At 35.7% G+C, this 19,700-nt stretch overlaps 1 protein-coding gene across 1 annotated transcript in view; it reads right to left on the bottom strand.

The window, feature by feature from the left end:
• The window catches only part of SPAST (spastin), a 55,041-nt gene that overhangs the window by 11,190 nt on the left and 24,151 nt on the right, over positions 1–19,700 (bottom strand). The window contains exons 6-14 of the mRNA XM_077772796.1: positions 18,036–18,131; positions 12,935–13,122; positions 12,179–12,312; positions 11,618–11,711; positions 5,705–5,779; positions 4,372–4,443; positions 2,696–2,771; positions 2,362–2,453; positions 2,136–2,215 (exon numbers count right to left, since the gene is read on the bottom strand). Coding sequence (XP_077628922.1) covers positions 2,136–2,215; positions 2,362–2,453; positions 2,696–2,771; positions 4,372–4,443; positions 5,705–5,779; positions 11,618–11,711; positions 12,179–12,312; positions 12,935–13,122; positions 18,036–18,131 — 907 coding nt within the window. The remainder of the gene's footprint in view (positions 1–2,135; positions 2,216–2,361; positions 2,454–2,695; positions 2,772–4,371; positions 4,444–5,704; positions 5,780–11,617; positions 11,712–12,178; positions 12,313–12,934; positions 13,123–18,035; positions 18,132–19,700) is intronic.

Raw genomic sequence — 19,700 nt, 5'->3', positions numbered from 1 at the left:
TTTACAGGTAACTCTGTTCAAGTAGCAAATGACAAGAATAAGGTTTTAAGTAGAATAGTCAAGGTATCTGAATGCATTTTAGTAGTCATTAAAGTATAAAGTTATTTAAGGCTTTATTTTTACATAACCTCTACACCCAACATGAGTCTTGAACTCATAACCCCAAGATAAAGAGTCACACGACTGAGCCAGCCAGGTGCCCCGTGAGTTACTCTTTAAAACTCTCTAGATAATGTTTAAAAATCCTTAATTCAATATTGTCATGTTCCTATATGGTTTTAATAGCAATAATGCTATTAAAACAAAAAATTTGGTATGAGAAGCAGAATAAAGAGATCTCCGCTGTCTTCTTGAAACGGAAAACAACTAAAATCAAAAAGGACCACAGAAACAGAAATGCAAACTTCATTATCAACAAACTAGGTAACATTTACACAACTAAAGTGTAGAAAGAAGGGCTACCTAGGGCACTGAAAATTATAGTGGCAAAAGAGGATACACACAGGATCTGCTGCTATAGATTCCGGACACAGCTATCTGAGCACAGAGTTTTCCAAAGGAAACAGAGCACAATCTGAGGAGGCATAAAGCCAACCCCCATATATAAATAAGCATGTGAAGAACCACTCTGCAAATCATGTGAAACCTAGTCAGGCAGGAGCAGGGGAATTGCAAGCCAGGTAAGGCTGAACAGAGAAACTCGAAGACACATCATCTTTGTAAGAAGACATCAATCAGTCCGGCAAGATCACAAACTGTCTTGCATTGACTAATCTTAATCAGGTATGGTTTGACTGTGACTCAGGGAGACTGCCTGATAATCCAGTGTATTCAGACAACAACTCAAGATACTTGCTCTGTAGCCATTCTCCTATAGTATGACTCCACAACTAGGTTTTCCAAGAAAACTCCCCTTTATTGAAATAAAAATAGTAAGCAAAACAGGCAAAAGCACATGGCTATTCTTTTAAGTGCTAAAAAAAGGGAAACAATTATAATAAATATAGAGAATATACACAATAAGATATTGTCATAGAGCAAATTAAATTTGTGACCAAATATATTTCTGTGAAATAAAATTATTTAATAAAAAAAAATCTTTTATGAAACAAGAGCTCAATGAGCTATAAAGTCTCAGGGCAATGATATACAAAAGCTCAAGGAATTAAGACAACAGAAGATGAAAAATGGGAATGCAGAGATCCGGAAAGCAATGAAAAGGAAGAAGAAAACCACCAAAGACACAGAGATTACAAGAGTAGTAGCACAAAGAAGATTGGACAGAAACCCAGTAAGAAATAAGGACAACAAACAAGAAGACAAACAAACAAACAAAAAGACCTAAGAGTTAAGAAGGATTAGAAAGGATATTAAAGGTATGGAAGACAAAAAGATGCAAAACAATGCATAAATTGTGTGAAAGAAAAAAACCAGAATAATATATCAGGAAAAAACAATTAAAGGTAGTATTAAAAATAATGTTCCTAAAACAAAAGAGGTTCCTAACTCTCAATTTAAACACCAAATCCCAGAAAAAATAAACACAGATCAACATCTTTTTCAAATAACTAGATTTCAATGGTTAAAAATTACATCCAGTAAAGAGAAAAAAAAATCAAGCTAATCCATAAATGTGAATAAAAAGCAGGCCGGCTTCAGACTTTTACACTGCAACATTTAATCCTAGAAACAATGGAGCAATGTAATAAATTCATCAGGAAAAGAAAGGGAGGCCCAAGAATTTTATGCTTAGTCAAACCATCTTTCTAGTAGGAAGAGAATAAATTTGTTCAATCATACAAGAACACAAAGCATAGTTTCCATGAATCCTGCTTTTATTGGCTTTTCAGGAAGCCCAGTAAAAGAAGCGTAAGAATCAATTCTGGTTTTAAGATAATTTAATCCTAATCAGAAGAAATAAACAAGTTGCCTGCAGCCAAAGTGAAAACTAGTTTTCGTGTATCATGTTGCCTCTGTCTTCAAAATCTTTAGTTGGTAACAAGAGGCCAAAGGATGAATAACAAAAGGGAAATGATTGGTCTTCAAATTGAGACTGAAGGAAATAAGACATATGATATGAACACAGGAGCAAATACACCTGTAACTGATATGTGTTTCTACATAAATCCCTATACCTGAGAACAGCCTCATCAAGCTCTTGTGGCCTGTTAGTTGCACCCATTACAAGCACTCTGTCATCTCCAGCAGATTGTACCTATAAGACAAAAATAGTTTTCAATACTTTTAGGTAAAGTGATAACAAAAATATGATAAAGATATCTGTACTTCTAACTTGAGTCATTTAATTGGAAAATATATACACTAAGATGCTACCTTAAAAATACCATAATCAATACTTACACCATCAAATTCTATTAGAAATTCAGTTTTTAGACGTCTACTAGCATCATGTTCTCCTTCTCTTCTTTCACACAAAAGACTATCAACTTCATCTAAAGGAAATAAAAGGATAAGACTTTAATTTAAAGCCAAGCTATACATGAGTCCTCTGAGATTAATCTAGTTTAGTACTTAAGTTATTAATATTGTGGGTCCTAAGCAATTCATTAGTCTTTAACGCTGCACTTCCTGAAAACGTTTTCCTTCTGAATAATCTTTCTTATCATATCACTCAGATTTGGAGAGGGGAATTTCATAAATATTCAACTAACATAGTTAGAAAACATGTTCTTACCTATAAAAATTATAGAAGGCTGAAGTTCTCGAGCCACAGCAAAAAGAGCTCTCACCAATTTCTCTCCTTCTCCCACCTAAAAACAAGGCATTATACACTATAGTATACATAAAATGCAACATTATTCCAGCTGTTTAAATTTCATCACTGAAAGTGTAGAATCTAGGAATTTAATTTCCTTTCTTTGCAACAACCAAAGATTTGGTTTAAGAAATTGGGGGAGGAGGGTTACTGAACTGTCCCTTATAAAAGAGAAAAAAAAGACTATTACTTAATACAGTCTAAGTACTTTATTTTTTATTTTTTTGGTGCTGAAACTAGGACTGGTCTGGTAAATACTTTAAAAAATGAGGCAGAGAAGGACAAATATATGTTTGCATGTATAGGAGGATTAGGAGGAACTTGACGGAGGAACAAGGGGGAGAAGAAGGGCGGAAATGGTGGGGGAAAGGGAGAGAGGCAAACCATGAGAGACTCTTGAATGCTGACAAAAACTGAGGACTGATGGACGTGGGGGGGAGGGGGGGATGGGCATGGAGGAGGACACTTGTGGGGATGAGCACTGAGTGTTATGTGGAAACTAATTTGACAATAAACTATTTGTAAAAAAAAAAAAAATCAAAAAAAAATCAAAAAAAATAAAATGAAATCGATCTCTGTTTTGCTTGACCCTACACTCCTAAGACTTGAGAATGGAAGAACTATTAGGGGTGCAACTAGTGAGGAGACAGAACATTAGGGGAGAAAAGAGATACTGTACATATTTCTTAAGCCCTCGGTTGCAGGGTACATTTATAGACCAGTTAAGTTGCCAAGTGCTCTACTAAACTTAAATTAACTGTCACAGTATCAGTGACAAAAAGTATGAAAGTATTTCTAGGTAGCCAAGGAGGTTTATAAACACCCCTTGTGACACTCCAGGGTCTAAAACGTTCTAATAAAACAATTCGATGCATTAAAAGCAACTAATAAAAGGGTCATGAGGCTTGGGGTAATCCAGTGTAAAAACTCCTCCATCCTCTAAGTGGCATCATTTTTTAAATTAAAAACTTAACTAAAAAAAAAGAATGGCCTCATAGTTAGAATCACAGAGCAAATATTCTGAAGGACCTGTAAGAGATCACCTGCTTACCACAATTTTTTATAAATGAACTGAGGCCTAAAAGTGGTATTTTCTTAAGGCCAGTCAGTACCCAACAGTTATGTTGGAATCTCTATCTCCTAACTTCCAAGACCGTGTTTTCCATTATACTATGTGTATGATGTTGGGTACACCTGCTTTAATAACAATTCACTTACACAATTCCACATAGAAAATAAAATATAACCAAGAAAAGAGGTATCATTTAACAGTTACTTTTAATTACTTTATCAAAATGAGAACTCTGCCAATACCTGATCTTGGACTTCTAGTCTTCAAAACTATACAACAATAAATTTCTGTTGTGTTGATGGTACTTTGTTACACAGCCCCAGCAAACTAAAACAGTATTTGACAGCACAATTCTAACTTTAAAAGAGCCTAACTTTGTTGTGAAGAGTGATTAATGTCCATCATATCTAAATAATAGATATAAAACTCAAAAATATTTTTTGTGTAATGTTATTACCATTTATACTTAGTTACAGTTAGACAGCAACATAAAATATGACAATACTGAGAAAAGAACACTCACATATTTTGAAGTTAAACTTGCAGCACTTATATTGAAGAAGGTTGCATTAGATTCTGCAGCTACTGCTTTAGCCTTAAAAATCACAAGGACAAAACATTGTATTAGTTCACTATCTTCCTTTAAAAAGAACCACATTTGAGGGGTGTCCACATGGCTCAGTCAGTTAAATATCCAACTTCGGCTCAGGTCATAACTTCACGGCTTGTTCGTTTGAGCCCCACATCAGGCTCTGTGCTGCCAGTTTGGAGCCTGGAGCCTGCTTCCGAATCTGTGTCTCCTTCTCTCTCTATGCCCCTCCCTCACTCGTGCTACCCCTCCCTCTCACTCTCCCTCAAATAAACATTAAAAATTTTTTAAAAAAAGAACCACATTTAGTCAATTTAAACACTAGAAAAGATTTTCCAAAAAATATAAAATATGACACAATTCCTGATATGTAGCAATCAATGTGTTTCTTCTCAGCAATGAGGAAAAGGTCTAGGAAGAGCTATGCTTCTTTCCCTTCTTTCCATTCTCCTTATTTTTTCTAAGGGAGATGGACAGGAAGAGGTTTTTTTTAAAAAGGGTGTTATTCCCTTTTTAAATATAGAAAGATAACTGGTTGGAGAAAGACAAACAGCTAAACTCTTTGCCTCCTTACTTTTCTCCTCTAAAAGAACTGTACCGAAGAGGTATCCAGATCCCAGTAAAAACTTGGGCAAAAGGTACTGAAAAAAAAAATATTGTAGGTCAATTATGCTTCAATAAAAAAGAAAGAAAAAAGTGTATTATCCTGATTATTTACAGTTTTTATTTATTTTGAGAGAGAGAGAAAGCTCAGGCAGGGGAGACGTAGAGAGAGAGGAAAGAGGGAGAATCCCAAACAGGCCACACTGTCAGCTCGGAGCCTGACATGGGGCTCAAACTCACAAACTGAGATCATGACCTGAGCCAAAATCAAGAGTCAGACGCTTAACAGACTGAGCCACCCATGCGCCTCTTTGCTGAATATTTAAATAAAGCTGTTAATTTAGGAAAGAAAAAAAAAATCAAGGGATAGGAAGATACCCAATATAGGAAGGTAAGCTCTTTTGAGATAAAAATGTTATTATTTAACTTGGGAAATTAACGAAAATTACATTGTTAAATTTAACCATTCCAAAACATACTACTTGAGAGAACATAATGTGCTTTCCATCTATTTCTTCATTGAAAACACGTTTAAAAACTTAGGAGAAGCATACTACGGCAAAAAATATCATAAAAGTAACTCAGAGGCAACGTAAACTTTTTTTCCCACAATATTATCTCTAATTATCTAAACAGAATATTCAAATTTTAAAAGAATTCTTACCAGCATTGTTTTTCCATTTCCAGGTGGACCAAAGAGTAACAATCCTCTGGCAGGAGCTCTAAGCCCTGTGAATAACTAAAATCATGTATTTAGTTCACAACTATGATTCTGGAAACACTGTTTTCCCAGACATTTTAAGTCTGTCATTTAAAAAGCATCATTTTGGGGGCACCTGGGTGGCTCAGTCGGTTGAACATCTAACTTTGGCTCAGGTCATGATCTCACGGTTCATGGGTTTGAGCCCTGCATTGGGCTGTGCTGACAGCTTGGAGCTTGGAGCCTGCTTCAGATTCTGTGTCTCCCTCTCTCCCTCTCTCTGCCCCACTCCCCTACTTGTGCTCATACTCTCTCTCTCTCAAAAATAAGTTAAAAATTTTTAAAAAACAAAAAGCATCATTTTTGTGTAGCATCCGCCTAAACAGAACTCCTCAGAGTTCTAAAGAGAATACATATAATCAATAAATTGGTATAGTTCTTAAAAACAGAAGAAAACAAAATTTTTAAGAATCCCATTGAAAATGAAAAAACTGGTTAAATAAGACATAATAAACATAGATATGCTTCTCTACTTCCTTTGGAAATCTCACCAAAACAATAGTAAATGAATAAAGAAGATACAAATCTTCAAAATAAAGAGAACACGAAAGAAAACAATAGAAGACACAATAAATTTTTGTAGAGGTGGAACTGACAAAGCATGGTAATTATTTTGCAGAGCTGAGGAAGCTAAAACCAAAGTGCTTGCTTATGAAGGGATACTTAGACACAATCAGCAAGTGGATGTGAACAAAAACCCTGGAAAAGTTAAGGATGTGGAGACATGTTATCTCAAAGAAAGAGCGGTAGGGCGGGCAGCCACAGAGGAAGTGCTTGGAAGTCTGTTATGAGAAACAGCTAAACACATGTGCCTGCCCCCTACCAAGATTACCAGGTCCCAAGTACTCCTCTCACAAATAAAGGAGGCAGAGATTTTGTTCTTTAGACACACTACACCACCAGGGGCCCTTGGGTGGCTCAGTGGATTAAGCGTCCGACTTTGGCTCAGGTCATGATATCATGATTCGTGGGTTCGAGCCCCGCATCAGGCTCTGTGCTGACAGCTAGCTCAGAACCTGGAGTCTGTTTCAGAATCTGTCTGTCTGTCTGTCTGTCTGTCTCTCTCTCTGACCCTCCCCTGCTCATGCTGTCTAAGTAAATTTAAAAAAACATTTAAAAAATAATAAAAAATTAAAAAAGACATACTACACCAGAGTCTCCAGACTCAAAGACATCAGGCATGGCAGAGGATCCAGAGTGAAGCACGAGACTGATACCACTTTGCTTAAGAGTGAAGGAGTATGTACTTTTAAGTTGAAACATATGGGATGGCTAATATTTAACTTAAATTTTTTTTTATTGTTTGTATATATTTTTTTACTGTTTTATTTCAAGAAAGTACAGAGCTCCCATATAACTTCCTACCTCCCCAATTTCCCCTATTATTAACATCTTACATTAGTGTGGTACATTTTTCACAATTGATAAACCAATATTGATATGTTATCAACTGAAGTCCATACTTTACATTAGGGTTCACAATTTGCATCATGTATATACTTTTATAGAATCATGCAGAATAGTTTCACTGCCCCAAAAAATCCCATGTTCCATTGATTCCTCCTTCCTTCTCTCTCCATGAGGGAACCACTGATCTTTTTACTTTCTCCACAGTTTTGCCATCCCAGAATGTCATACAGTTGGAATCACAGTACTAGCTTTTGCAAGTTGGAATCATTACCAAATGCATTTAAGATTCCTCAGAATATTTTTGAGACTTGATAGCTCATTTCTTTTTTTGTTAATTTTTAATGTTTATTTATTTTTGAGAGAGAGAGCAAGCAGGGGAGAGACAGAGAGAGAGGGAGACACAGAATCCAAAGCAGGCTCCAGGCTCTGAGCTGTCAGCACAGAGCCCAATATGGGCCTTGAACCCAGGAACCGTGAGATCATGCCCTGACGTGAAGTTAACTGACACTTAACTGACTAAGCCACCCAGGTGCCCTGCTCATTTCTTTTTAGTGCTGGATATACCACAATTTATCCATTTACCTATTAAAGAATATCTTGGTGGCTTCCAAGTTTGGTAAATTACAAATAAAATTGCAATAAACATTTGTACACAGGTTTTTTTATACAGAGATAAATTTTGACTCATTTTGGTAAATATTAAGAGTACAAGTGCTAGGCAGCATGGTAAAAGTATTTTACTTCTGTAAGGAAGTGTCAAACTGTTTTCCAAAGTAGCTATACCATTTTGCCTTCCCATCAGCAATAAATTAGAATTCCTGTTGCCCCACACCCTCACTATCATTTGTCATTGTCAGTGTTTTGGATTTTAGCCATTTTAATAAGCGTGTGGTGGGGGTGCCTGCATGGCTCAGTCGGTTAAGCAACCAACTTTGGCTCAGGTCATGATCTCATGGTTCGCGGGTTCAAGCAGCACCATCAGACTCTGTGTTTACAGCTGAGAGCCTGGAGCCTGCCTACTTCGGATTCTATCTCCTTATCTTTCTACCCCTCCCCAACTTGTGCTCTGTCTCTCTCCTTCAAAAATAAACAAACATTAAAAAAATTTTTTTTGAAAACAAAAAGTATGTGGGGGAATCTTACTGTTGTTTAACTTGTAATTCCCTAATAAAAAATGATGTTGAGCATTATTTTTTCGAAAATTTGTTTGTCATCTGTGTAGCGTCTTTAGTGAGGTACCTGTTCAGATCTTTTGCCCACATTTTATTTTAATAATTTATTTTTTAATTTACACACAAGTTAGTTAGTATGGTGCAACAGTAATTTCAGGAGTAGATTCCTTAATGCTCCTTACCCATTTAGCCCATTCCCCCTCTCACAACCCCTCCAGCAACCCTGTTTGTTCTCTATATTTATAAAAGAGTCTCTCATGTTTTGCCCCCCTCCCTGTTTTTATATTATTTTTGCTTCCATTCCCCGATGTTCATCTGCTTTGTATCTTAAAGTCCTCATATGAGTGAAGTCATAGGATATCTGTCTTTCTGTGACTAATTTTACTTAGAATAATACCCTCTAGTTCTATCCACGTAGTTGCAAATGGCAAGATTTCATTCTTTTTGATCGAGTAATACTCCATTGTGTGTGTGTGTATCACATCTTCTTTATCCATTCATCCATCGATGTACATTGGGCTCTTTCCATACTTTGGCTATCGTTGATAGCACTGCTATAAACATTGGGGTGCATGTGCCCCTTCAAAACAGCATACCTCTATCCCTTGGAAAACTACCTAGCAGTGCAATTGCTGGGTCATATGGTAGTTCTATTTTTAATTTTTTGAGGAACTTCCATACTGTTTTCCAGAGTGGCTGCACCAGTTTGCATTCCCACCAGCAGTACAGAAGAGATCCTCTTTCTCTGCATCCTTGCCAACATCTGTTGTTGCCTGAGTTGTTAGCCATGTTACCCATTCTGATGGGTGTGAAGTGGTATCTCATTGTGGTTTTGATTTGTTCCCTCATGATGAATGACGAGCATTTTTTCTGGTCTGTTGGCCATCTGAATGTCTTCTTTGGACAAGTGTCTATTCATGTTTTTTGCCCACTTCTTCACTGGATTATTTGTTTTCTGGGTATTGAGTTTGATAAACTCTTTATAGATTTTGGATACTAACCCTTTATCTGATATGTTGTTTGCAAGTATCTTCTCCCATTCCACTGGTTGCCTTTTAGTTTTGCTGATTGTTTCCTTCACTGTGCAGAAGATTTTTATTTTGATGAGGTCCTAATAGTTCATTTTTGTTTTTGTTTTCCTTGCCTCTGGAGACATGTTGAGTTAGAAGTTGCCGCGGCCAAGGTCAAAGAGGTTTTTGCCTGCCTTCTCCTCTAGGATTGTGATGGCTTTCTGTCTTACATTTTAGTCTTTCATCCATTTAGAGTTTACTTTTGTGTATGGTGTAAGAAAGTGGTTCAGGTTCAATTTTCTGCATGTTGCTGTCTGGTTTTCCCAACACCATTTGCTGAAGAGACTATCTTTATTCCACTGGATATTCTTTCTTGCTTTGTCAGAGATAAGTTTGCCATACATTTGTGGGTCCATTTCTGGGTTCTCCATTCTATTCTTTTTATCTGAGTGTTTTTGTGCCAGTACCATACTGTCTTGATGATTACAGCTTTGTAATACATCTTGACGTCCAGGATTGTGATGCCTCCAGCTTTGGTTTTCTTTTTCTAGATTGCTTTGGCTATTCAGGGTCTTCTCCGGTTCCATACAAATTTTAGGATTGTTTGTTGTAGCTCTGTGAAAAATGCTAGTATTATTTTGATAGGTACCGTATTGAATATGTAAATTGGTCTGGGTATTATTGACATTTTAACAACATTTGTTCTTCCCATCTGGGAGCATGGAATATTTTTCCTTTTTTGTGTGTGTCTTCTTCAATTTCTTCCATAAGCTTTATATAGTTTTCAGTACATAGATTTTTTACGTCTTTGTTTAGATTTATTCCTAGGTATTTTATCATTTTGCCCACATTTTAATTGGGTCGTTTCTTTTCTTATTGTGCGGCTTTAAAAGTTCTTTGTATATTTTTGGATACCAGTCCTTTATCATATGGTATATTTTGCAAAGATTTTCTCCTGGTCTATAGCTTGTCTTCTCCTTCTTTTAACGTCTTTCACAGAAAAGTTTTTAATTTTAATGAAGTTCAAGTTACCAATTTTTCTTTAAGGATCATGTTTTTGGTCTTGTGTCCAATAAACTATCGTCAAACCAAAAGATCACCTAGACTTTTTTCCTATATTACCTTTTAGGAGTTTTACATTTTAGTTTTCCTTTCACATTTCAGTCTGTGACCAATTTTGAATTAATTTTTATGAAAGGTGGAAAGTACAGTTCTAGAATTATTTTGCACAAGGATGTCTAGTCATTCCAGCACCATTTGTGGAAAACACCATCCACTTCTCCATCAAATTGCTTTTGTGCCTTTGTCAACTGATGGTATTTGTGTCTCTGTGTTTCTGGGCCCTCTAGTCTATTCTATTGATCTATTTGTCTATTCTTTCACCAAAGACACACTATCTTGATTACTGTAGCATTTTTTTTGCTTAAAACATTTTCTGGCTTTACTGAGATATAAAAGATATAACACTAACTTTAGCATGTATAGTATGATTTGATACATACATATATTGTACAATATTTACCACAATAAGGTTAGTTAACACACCCTTCACCTCACATAATTAACACTCTGTTGTTGCTGTTGTTGTTGTTGTGACAAGAACAAACAAACAGATACTTAATCATAAATACAGAGAACAAACTGGTGGTTGCCGGAGGGGAAGGAGTTGAGGAATGAGCAAACAGGTGAAGGGAATTAAGAGATACAAGCTTTTAGTTATAAAATAAATAAGTCACAGTGATGAAAAGTACAGCATGGGGACTATAGTCATTTATACTGTAGCAACACTGTATAGGGACAGATGGTAACTGTACTTATAGTGACCACTGCTTACTGTACAGAGTTGTCAATGTTGTATACCTGAAACTCATATAACATGGTATTTCATCCCTACTTGATAAAAAATAGTTCTTCAAACTTAATTTTATCTTAACTTCCCTTTTCTGCAGTATGATTTCTATCTCTTAATTTTAAATCCTTCTGCCCTGGATATAAAAATTATTTTCTGTTACCTAGTTTTCCCTCTAAAGGTTAAAAATAGACTGGTTATTAGGAACCATTACAGTCACTCTCTTCTAATAACCAGTCAACATCAATTGCTTATGTTCCTTTTTAAAACATCAAATCTGTTATATGAATTAATCATTCTAGCATAGCTCACACATTTCTTTACTGGATTCAGTAATGAATGATGTTACAGGAAAATGATAATATAAAGTGCTTACCTCAGGCCTTAGAGAAGGAAGAATAACAATTTCTTGCAAGGCTTGTTTTGCCAACTCTTGCCCAGCTATATCATCAAATTTAACAGCTGTTCCACTAAGAAATAGAATTTCAGTTAGCTCCATAACAAAACATGCTTCAGTTGCTACCATATGAAATAAAGTTATTTTTTTGAAATAGTTATTTTTACGTTTACTGTGAAATTATAATTAAATCAGTAAAACAATGGTTTTCTGCATTTACAGTAACTGAAAACATCATAAAAATTAAATAAGTATATTAGACAAGATACTTTACTTTTTTAAGTTTATTTATTTTGAGAGACAGAGACAGAGAATCCCAAGCACACTCTGTGTTGTCAGTGTGGAGCCCAACGTGGGGCTTGAACTCACAAACTGTGAGATCATAACCTGGGCTGAAATCAAGAGTCAGTCGCTTAAGAGACCAACCCTCCCAGGTGCCCCTAGACAAGATATTTATTATCTATTTTACTTAGAACATATTGAATAAACAAATTCAAAACTAAAACCATTAAATAAAATGCTTTAGCTGGCAAAACTTACTTGTCCACAATTTCGTTCATTATAAGGTTAGCAAGGTTGCTGTCTACATTCCTAAAATTCTTCAAGTCTTTCTTTTTGCGAGCAGCAGTTGTAGGGGTAGAAGGCTTATTTGTTCTATTTGTTTTTGGTGTACTCTTAAAGGACACAAAATCATAATGTAAAAATACAACCTAACAACCTTTTCACAGGTAAATTAACCTCAAAGTTCACAGAATTAAAGTCTAAAAATAGGGAAAAGGATATAAAAAACCCAAAACTGTGTATTTACTTACTCCAAGGCAAAATGGTATAAACTACAGGACTACATTTAGCATGAAGTGGGCTTAGAGAGGATTTAATCCAGAAATATTTAGATACCATAAAATAAAAAGACCCTATAACAATTCAGTCATATAATTTTGATTATTGTTAGAATTCTAACAAAACTGTTTAATGTTATAAAACATTTACATAAATTTAAACAATTGAATAACAAATTTAAAATGACTATATAGCATTATACAAGACAGACTGAATAAGCAGTTTACTACAAAATATCAAATTAGGTCCAAAGGGAGTTAAAATAAGATTTGCTTCTCAATAGCAAGTTGTCCTTATAGATTTTTTTCTTATAGATTAAAATACATTCCACTTTGTATAAACTTATGAATGCTCTAAGATAGTATAAAGTACTTGTAATAATCTTAAGCAAGCATATCATGTTCAATATTTATTACTTGCAAAAGCATAGCAATTAAAGTTATTGTCTCCAAATACCTTATGAGTTCCAGCTGCAGAACCAGGTCCCTGTCTCACTCCAGAAACCATGGACAAACCACTACAACTAGGTGCTCTGTGGTGGCCCGAAAGACCTGTGGATCCAGTTTTCATAACTGTTTTTGAACGAGGCAGTGAATTACTAGTGTGTGTCAAGGGATCTTTTCTTTTCGGAACAGCTCCACTTTCTATCACAGAAAAGATACGATCATCAAGGATAGAAAACTGTGGCTAAACATTATAAAATAAAGACGGGTACAAATTTGCAAAACTAAGCTAAGTACTATTTTTTTTTACATTAGCAATATTTCAAAATAAGATTTCAATTAGAATATCTACTAGGATGTTCATAGGAGTTATCGCTTGATGGACAAGATTATGAATATTTAGATTTTTCCTTTTCCTGATGTATATTATAATTTTCTTATAAGGAATATTCATTTGTAATAAGAAGAACCACATTTATTTGTGGGGACAGAAGGAGGATATAAGAAGATTACCAAAGTTGCTGAATATTTAAGAAACAAAATGCAATAAAGGCATTAGAGTTATGTTGTAGAAGGAGGCTGGGGAAACACTGCATTACCTTGGTTCCAAACTTTCAAGACTATAAAATAGTCCAGCATCTGTGCCCACCAAAAGAAATCATCAATTAATTTAATATCAACCAATTTTTAATTTAAAGGGTACAAAGATGTGGTTTTTAACATGCTGAGTATTCTATGTGCTATATATATGTAAATGAACACATATAGAACACTTTCAATTAAGCCTAAAAGGTTACCTGACCGACCTGTATGGCACTTCTACATAAACTACAGGCTTTCACATGTTCAAATCTCACTGCTTCTAATGTTTTTATATACTCCCTAACAAACATCAGTTTATTAATAAGTGTTTACAGAAAAACAAATGTTAGTCAGCAAATTAGAAGAGTCTAGAGAAAAGACAAAAATCTTTTTTTAATGTTTTATTTATTGCTGAGAGGGAGAGAGCGAGCGAGCAAGTGAGCAGGGGAGGGTCAGAGAGAGAGGGAGACACAGAATCCAAAGCAGGCTCCAGGCTCTGAGCTAGCTGTCAGCACAGAGCCTGATGCAAGACTGGAACCCATGAACCATGAGATCATGACCTGAGCCAAAGTCGGACACTTAACTGAGTCACCCAGGCACCCCCAAAAACCTTATTTTTGTGTTTTTCATCAAATCCCTTGAAGTATATTAAGGAAAATCAAAGGAAGAGAACAGAGTAGACAGAGGTGATCAAGAGGTTTTTTCCAGTAAATAAATGTAAAGTTCTGAACCATATGTTCAAGGAACTAGTGGATAGCGACCCTAAAGGACAAAGCTGGAAAGCAATCTAGGAAAGGGAAAAATAATAAGGAAAGATGTGAATAAGAGCAAAATCTGCTCTTACCTGCTACAAATTGAACAAAGCAATGTTTACTTTCATAAAATTTAAGTCCTGGACATGAAACTAATACTGAAAAAGTCAACAATAAAACTAGCCAAGATGTCACAGAACTTAGGATATGAATAATCATCCCCCACCCCAAAACAGAAAAGCATGTAAGATAAGATAAAGATCATTTCAAAGGAAAAACAGGAAAGGGAGGGGCACCTGAGTGGCTCAGTCAGTTAAGCATCTCACTCTTGATTTTGGCTCAGGTCATGATTTCTTCAGTTTGTGAGTTTGAGCCTTGGGCTGGACTCTGCACTAACAGTGCAGAGACTGCTTGAGATTCTCTCCCTGTCTCTCTGCCCCTCCCCTGCTAGGGCTCTTTCTCTCTCTCTCAAAATAAATAAATAAACATTAAAAAAGTAAGTGTTGAATTTCTTCAGACAGTAAACATATAATCCTGAGACTATAAGTGAATAGAAATTTCCACAAGGAACTAAGAAAATGATAGCAGACTTTTCATAAAAAAATAACAAAGGATTAGTAGGCAATGGAGTATGTTCAAAATACTGTAGGAAGAAAAAAGTGTTAACCTATTACCAATTTTTAAAAATTTTTAAAAAACTTTATTTTTAAGAGAGAGAGAAAGACAGACACAAACAGGGGAGGGGCAGAGAGTGGGGGAAACACAGAATCCAAGGCAGGCTCTAGGCTCTGAGCTGTCAGCACAGAGCCCGATGCAGGAGTCGAATTCACGAGCTGTGAGATCAAGGCAGGAGCTGAAGTTGGATGCTTAACCGACTGAACCACCCAGGCACCCCAGAAATACTTTCTTATAAGCCTTTCAGTATTTCTTTTTTAATCAACCTTTTGAGGTATAATCTATGAATAATAAATTGGATCCATTTAAAATGTACAATTTGATGAGTTTATAAAGATATATTTAACAGTGAAGGGACGCCTGGGTGGCTCAGTAGGTTAAGCATCCAACTCTTGATTTTGGCTCAGGTCATGAGCTCATGGGTGGTAGGACTGACCCCTGCCTCAGGCTCTGTGCTGGGTGGAGGCTGCTTGGGATTCTCTCTCTCTACCTCTATCTCTGCTCCTCCCCCCTCACACTTTCTCTCTCAAAATAATTAAGGAAAAAAAGATTTAAAAAAAAGATGAAATAGCCATTAAAATCAAGATGCAAAATGTTGCCATCACAGCCAAGTTTCCTTGCACTCCATCACTTACTGCCCCTGGCCCTATGCAATCATGCATATGCTTTCTGACAATGTTGGTGTCACCTGATTTAGTAGTTTCTATTGTTATAGGTTCAAAGTCATTGAATCTTACATATGACATCTCCAATATGCTATTGAGGTTATCTAGTAAATTTATTTTAGGAACTATACTTTCCAATTTTAGAATTTCCATTATTTTTATTGTATAGTTTGTTATGTGCTAAGATTGCAGGTTTGTTAACTAATGCCATACTTTAATTCTTTGAACACATTTATAATAGCTGCTCTGAAGTCTTTGCTACATCATTGAAGTCTTTGCTACATCAACAACTGAGCCCATTCAAGAGTCTGGTTCTACTGACTGATTCTTTTCTTAAAAAATATTTTTTTAGGAGCGCCTGGGTGGCTCAGTTAAGCGTCCAACTTCAGCTCAGGTCACGATCTCACAGTTCGTGGGTTTGAGCCCTGCATTAGGCTCTGTGCTGACAGCTAGCTAGNGAGAGAGAATGGGCGGGGGGGGGGCAGAGAGAGAGTGAGACATAGAATCTGAAAGCAGGCTCCAGACTCTGAGCTGTCAGCACAGAGCCCTATGTGGGACTCGAATTCATGAGCCGAAGTCAGATGCTTAAGCAACTGAGCCACCCAGCTGCCCCTGATTCTTTTAAGTTACGGTAAAACTTTCTTATTTCTTTGCAGGTCTAGAAATTTTGAGTTGAAAACTGGACACCATAGGTAACACACTGAAGTAGTAAGCCGACTTTGGCATAACTATTTCCTAAGAGAGATGAAGTAACTCATCCAAGTGAAACATCACAGAATATTCCAGGAGTGTGTGACACTAGTAAAACAGGCCTGAGTAACCAAGCTCATTGACTAGGGCTTAATGGGTATCAAATACCAGTGCTGCATAAATTAGCTATGCACTAGTAAGTACCCCCATCAAGAAAACTGAATAAAACAGATCACTAGGGATTTGAAATAAGATAGTTTGATTTCTTAACACAGGTCTCAGGAAGAGAAAGTTGTTTTGCTTTGTTTTGGGTTTCTTGCATGGCAGAAAAATACAATGGGATCTCACATGTAAAATGAAGTAGAAGAGAAGCAAGATAATAAGGGAAAGGCATACCAGCTCTTCAGGGATAGAGCTGATGTTGCTATTACATTGGTGGATTATTAGGATTTCAAATACCTATCTTAGAAACTTATTTAATATGTGGTGTATTCTTACATTTCTTTCTTTTGAAAAAAAGTTCCTTATGAAAATATCAGCTCTTCATAGCTGTGCTAAGAGAAACAGGCACAGTATTTATTTCTATACTAGAAATGGTATTTTAAATCATGTACAGGAAGAGGATGCCTGGGTGGGGTGGCTCATTGGTTAAGCGTCCGACTTCGGCTCAGGCGATGATCTTGTGATTCAGGAGTTCAGGTCCCACATCGCCTGCTTCAGATTCTGTGTCTCCCTTTCTCTGGCCCTCGCCTGCTTGCACTCTGCCTCTCTTTCTCTCTCAAAAATAAATAAACCTTTTTTAAAAAAAAGTTTAATCATTTAATCAGGAAGGAATAGGAAAAGGAATACAGCCAATCACAAGGGGCTCTGTACTAAAAGACCAAACCAAAATGAGAATTCCATAAGAGAGAAGTAAAGCCAGAAGGGAAAGAGTTGATGATGTATGGTCTCCAGTCCACTTACCTTAATTCTTCTTTATTGAAGACTTGAAGGTTTTGTATTACATAAGAATAAAGAATACAGTTGTCTTATAGTCTAAACTAAGGTTTTTCTGCTACAAATTGAACAAAGCAATGTTTACTTTAATAAAATTTAAGCCCTGGACATGAAATTAAGGCTGAAAAAGTCACCAATAAAACTAGCCAAGATGTCAGAGAACTTAGAAAATGATCTGTTGTAATCTTCTGTAGGAGTTGATACCCAAAAGTTTGTGGAAAACAAATTTAACCTATAGTCAAGAATAGTCAGTATTCTAACGTGTCCCCGCACTATGTGACCTCAGCTTCAAATTTTTCCTAAGGTACTATGATAAAATGCATAGGAATTCTACTTAATTGTAGAATTAAGTACATGCAATTAATATTGGTATGTAACAAAAAAATTAAAATTTCTGCCTTAAAAAACATCACATCATGAAAACTTGGTACAGGTATGCATGAAAAAACCACAAATACTGAAATAAAAGAATATTTTAATAGCTTAGAAAAATGAACTTTCATATTTTATAATCTAAAAAAATAGGAAGTTGCAAAACAAGCAAATAAAGCATGTTGAGAATGGTTATATCCTATTTGCTACATATTTATATACCATGAATGACAGAGATACTGTACTTTCAATACAGCCCTGTGAAAACAAAAGCCAGTGAAATCTACCATTATAAAATCAAATCAAAATTATCAGGCTACACAGGACTCTGTTCTGCATGCAAGCTTTATTATTTTACATGTTAGTTAAAACCTAAACCCACCTGACTGCAGATGTCCATTGCGGCATGTCAAGTTAGTACTGTCATTATAGACATCCGTTTGTGACTTGGAAAATTGCAAAACTGGTTGCAGCTTCTCTATGCAACAGAGGCAGGTAAAAAAGAACAAAATAAATGAAAAGAAAAAAACACATGATGAAAAAATAGGATGTCCATGTGAAAATGAAAAATAATTCAAGGTGTTAGAAGATGAAGGGTTTTGGCATTTATATAAAATTATCTTAAAAATATAATTAGTAAAAACAGACATTAAAATAAGCAACAGAAATTCACAACTAGCTATTTTCAAAATATGCTTTACATAGGTTTTGTAACCTGAAGCACGTTTCAGATCATCACTATCACCAGCAAATATTTTCTGAGTATCTAATATACCCACATCATTATGTAGGGAGAACATCATGAAGAAATGAATATGGTTTTTATCATCCAGATACTTATTAAAAATGGTTGGCAACTTACAACACACATTGTTTTTAATTTTTTTTTACAATACAAACATATTTTTTTAAAAAAGATTGTATAGGGGCACCTTGGTGGCTTAGTCAATTAAGCATACAACTCTTGATTTCAGCTCAGGTCGTGATCTCACAGTTCATGGGTTCAAGCTTGTGATCCTCTCTCTCTCTCTCCCTCTCTCCTCTTCTCACTTGTTCTCTCTCTCAAAAATAAATAAATTTTTAAAAAGAAAAAAAAAGATTATTTCACTCCTACCCTCCACTTCAAATAACGACAAATCTTCTCAAGAACCAGGTCTCTATGTCTAGCACCTGAAGCCCAAGAGGTTACCAGTTTGTGCTACCTTGCCCTTCTACACAGCTGCTGCACTATCATTTCCCCATTCAAGTCATCCATACTGCTAGTTGACCCTGTTTACTCTGTTCTACCACTTACCAGCATGAACTTGCTTTAGCCTCAGTTTTCCAAGAGTCTCAAAGATTAAACAAAATAATATACAGAAAGTACCTGCTGTGTGCCCCTACTCATAATAGGGGCCCAATTCTTACCATATTTCTTTTGTTGCAGTACTCCCAACTGTCATATTGATTCTTTTCTGTACTAGGAAGTCAATGAATCCACGAAAAAATGTAGCACACATATAGTAACTCTCCTAAACCTTTCATTTCTAAGGTCAGACAAGCAGGCGCCATGCTTGGTTTATGGTACAACCACACATGCCTTTGGGACAGGTTAAATAGCAGCTACCCTTTCTGCACAAAGCACAAAGTACTGAACTGTTTTTGTATCCTAGAACTGGCTGATACAATATACTTTGGAGCTTTTTGTTGTTGTTGTTAGTTAACAGATAGGTCATCTGATTTTTCTCAATGATAATACTCTTCAAATCACCATACTGAGAAAGAAACCATTTATGTTGGTAATAGACATAAATAGAAAAAAACTAATTTGTAAGTATCTTCTTTATCAATTAACACTCCCTTCAATGAAATATAACAAGAAGATCACATAAACATTCATTACATAGTAAAAATAAAGAAACTAAATCCTTGGTTTTGATAACTAATAGCTAGGAATAGAAAACCACAGAAGTTGATTTGGTGTGTAGGGTTTAGATTTATATGTATGGAAACACACATATACACAATAATACTATACTGCTAATGTGAACTTGTTCCAATTCATTTT

This window comes from Crocuta crocuta, unplaced genomic scaffold, assembly GCF_008692635.1.
Source record: "Crocuta crocuta isolate KB4526 unplaced genomic scaffold, BGI_CrCroc_1.0 scaffold363, whole genome shotgun sequence".
Lineage (NCBI taxonomy): Eukaryota > Metazoa > Chordata > Mammalia > Carnivora > Hyaenidae > Crocuta > Crocuta crocuta.
The sequence above is the reverse complement of the archived record's forward strand: the minus strand, read 5'-3'. Positions and strand labels throughout refer to the sequence as shown.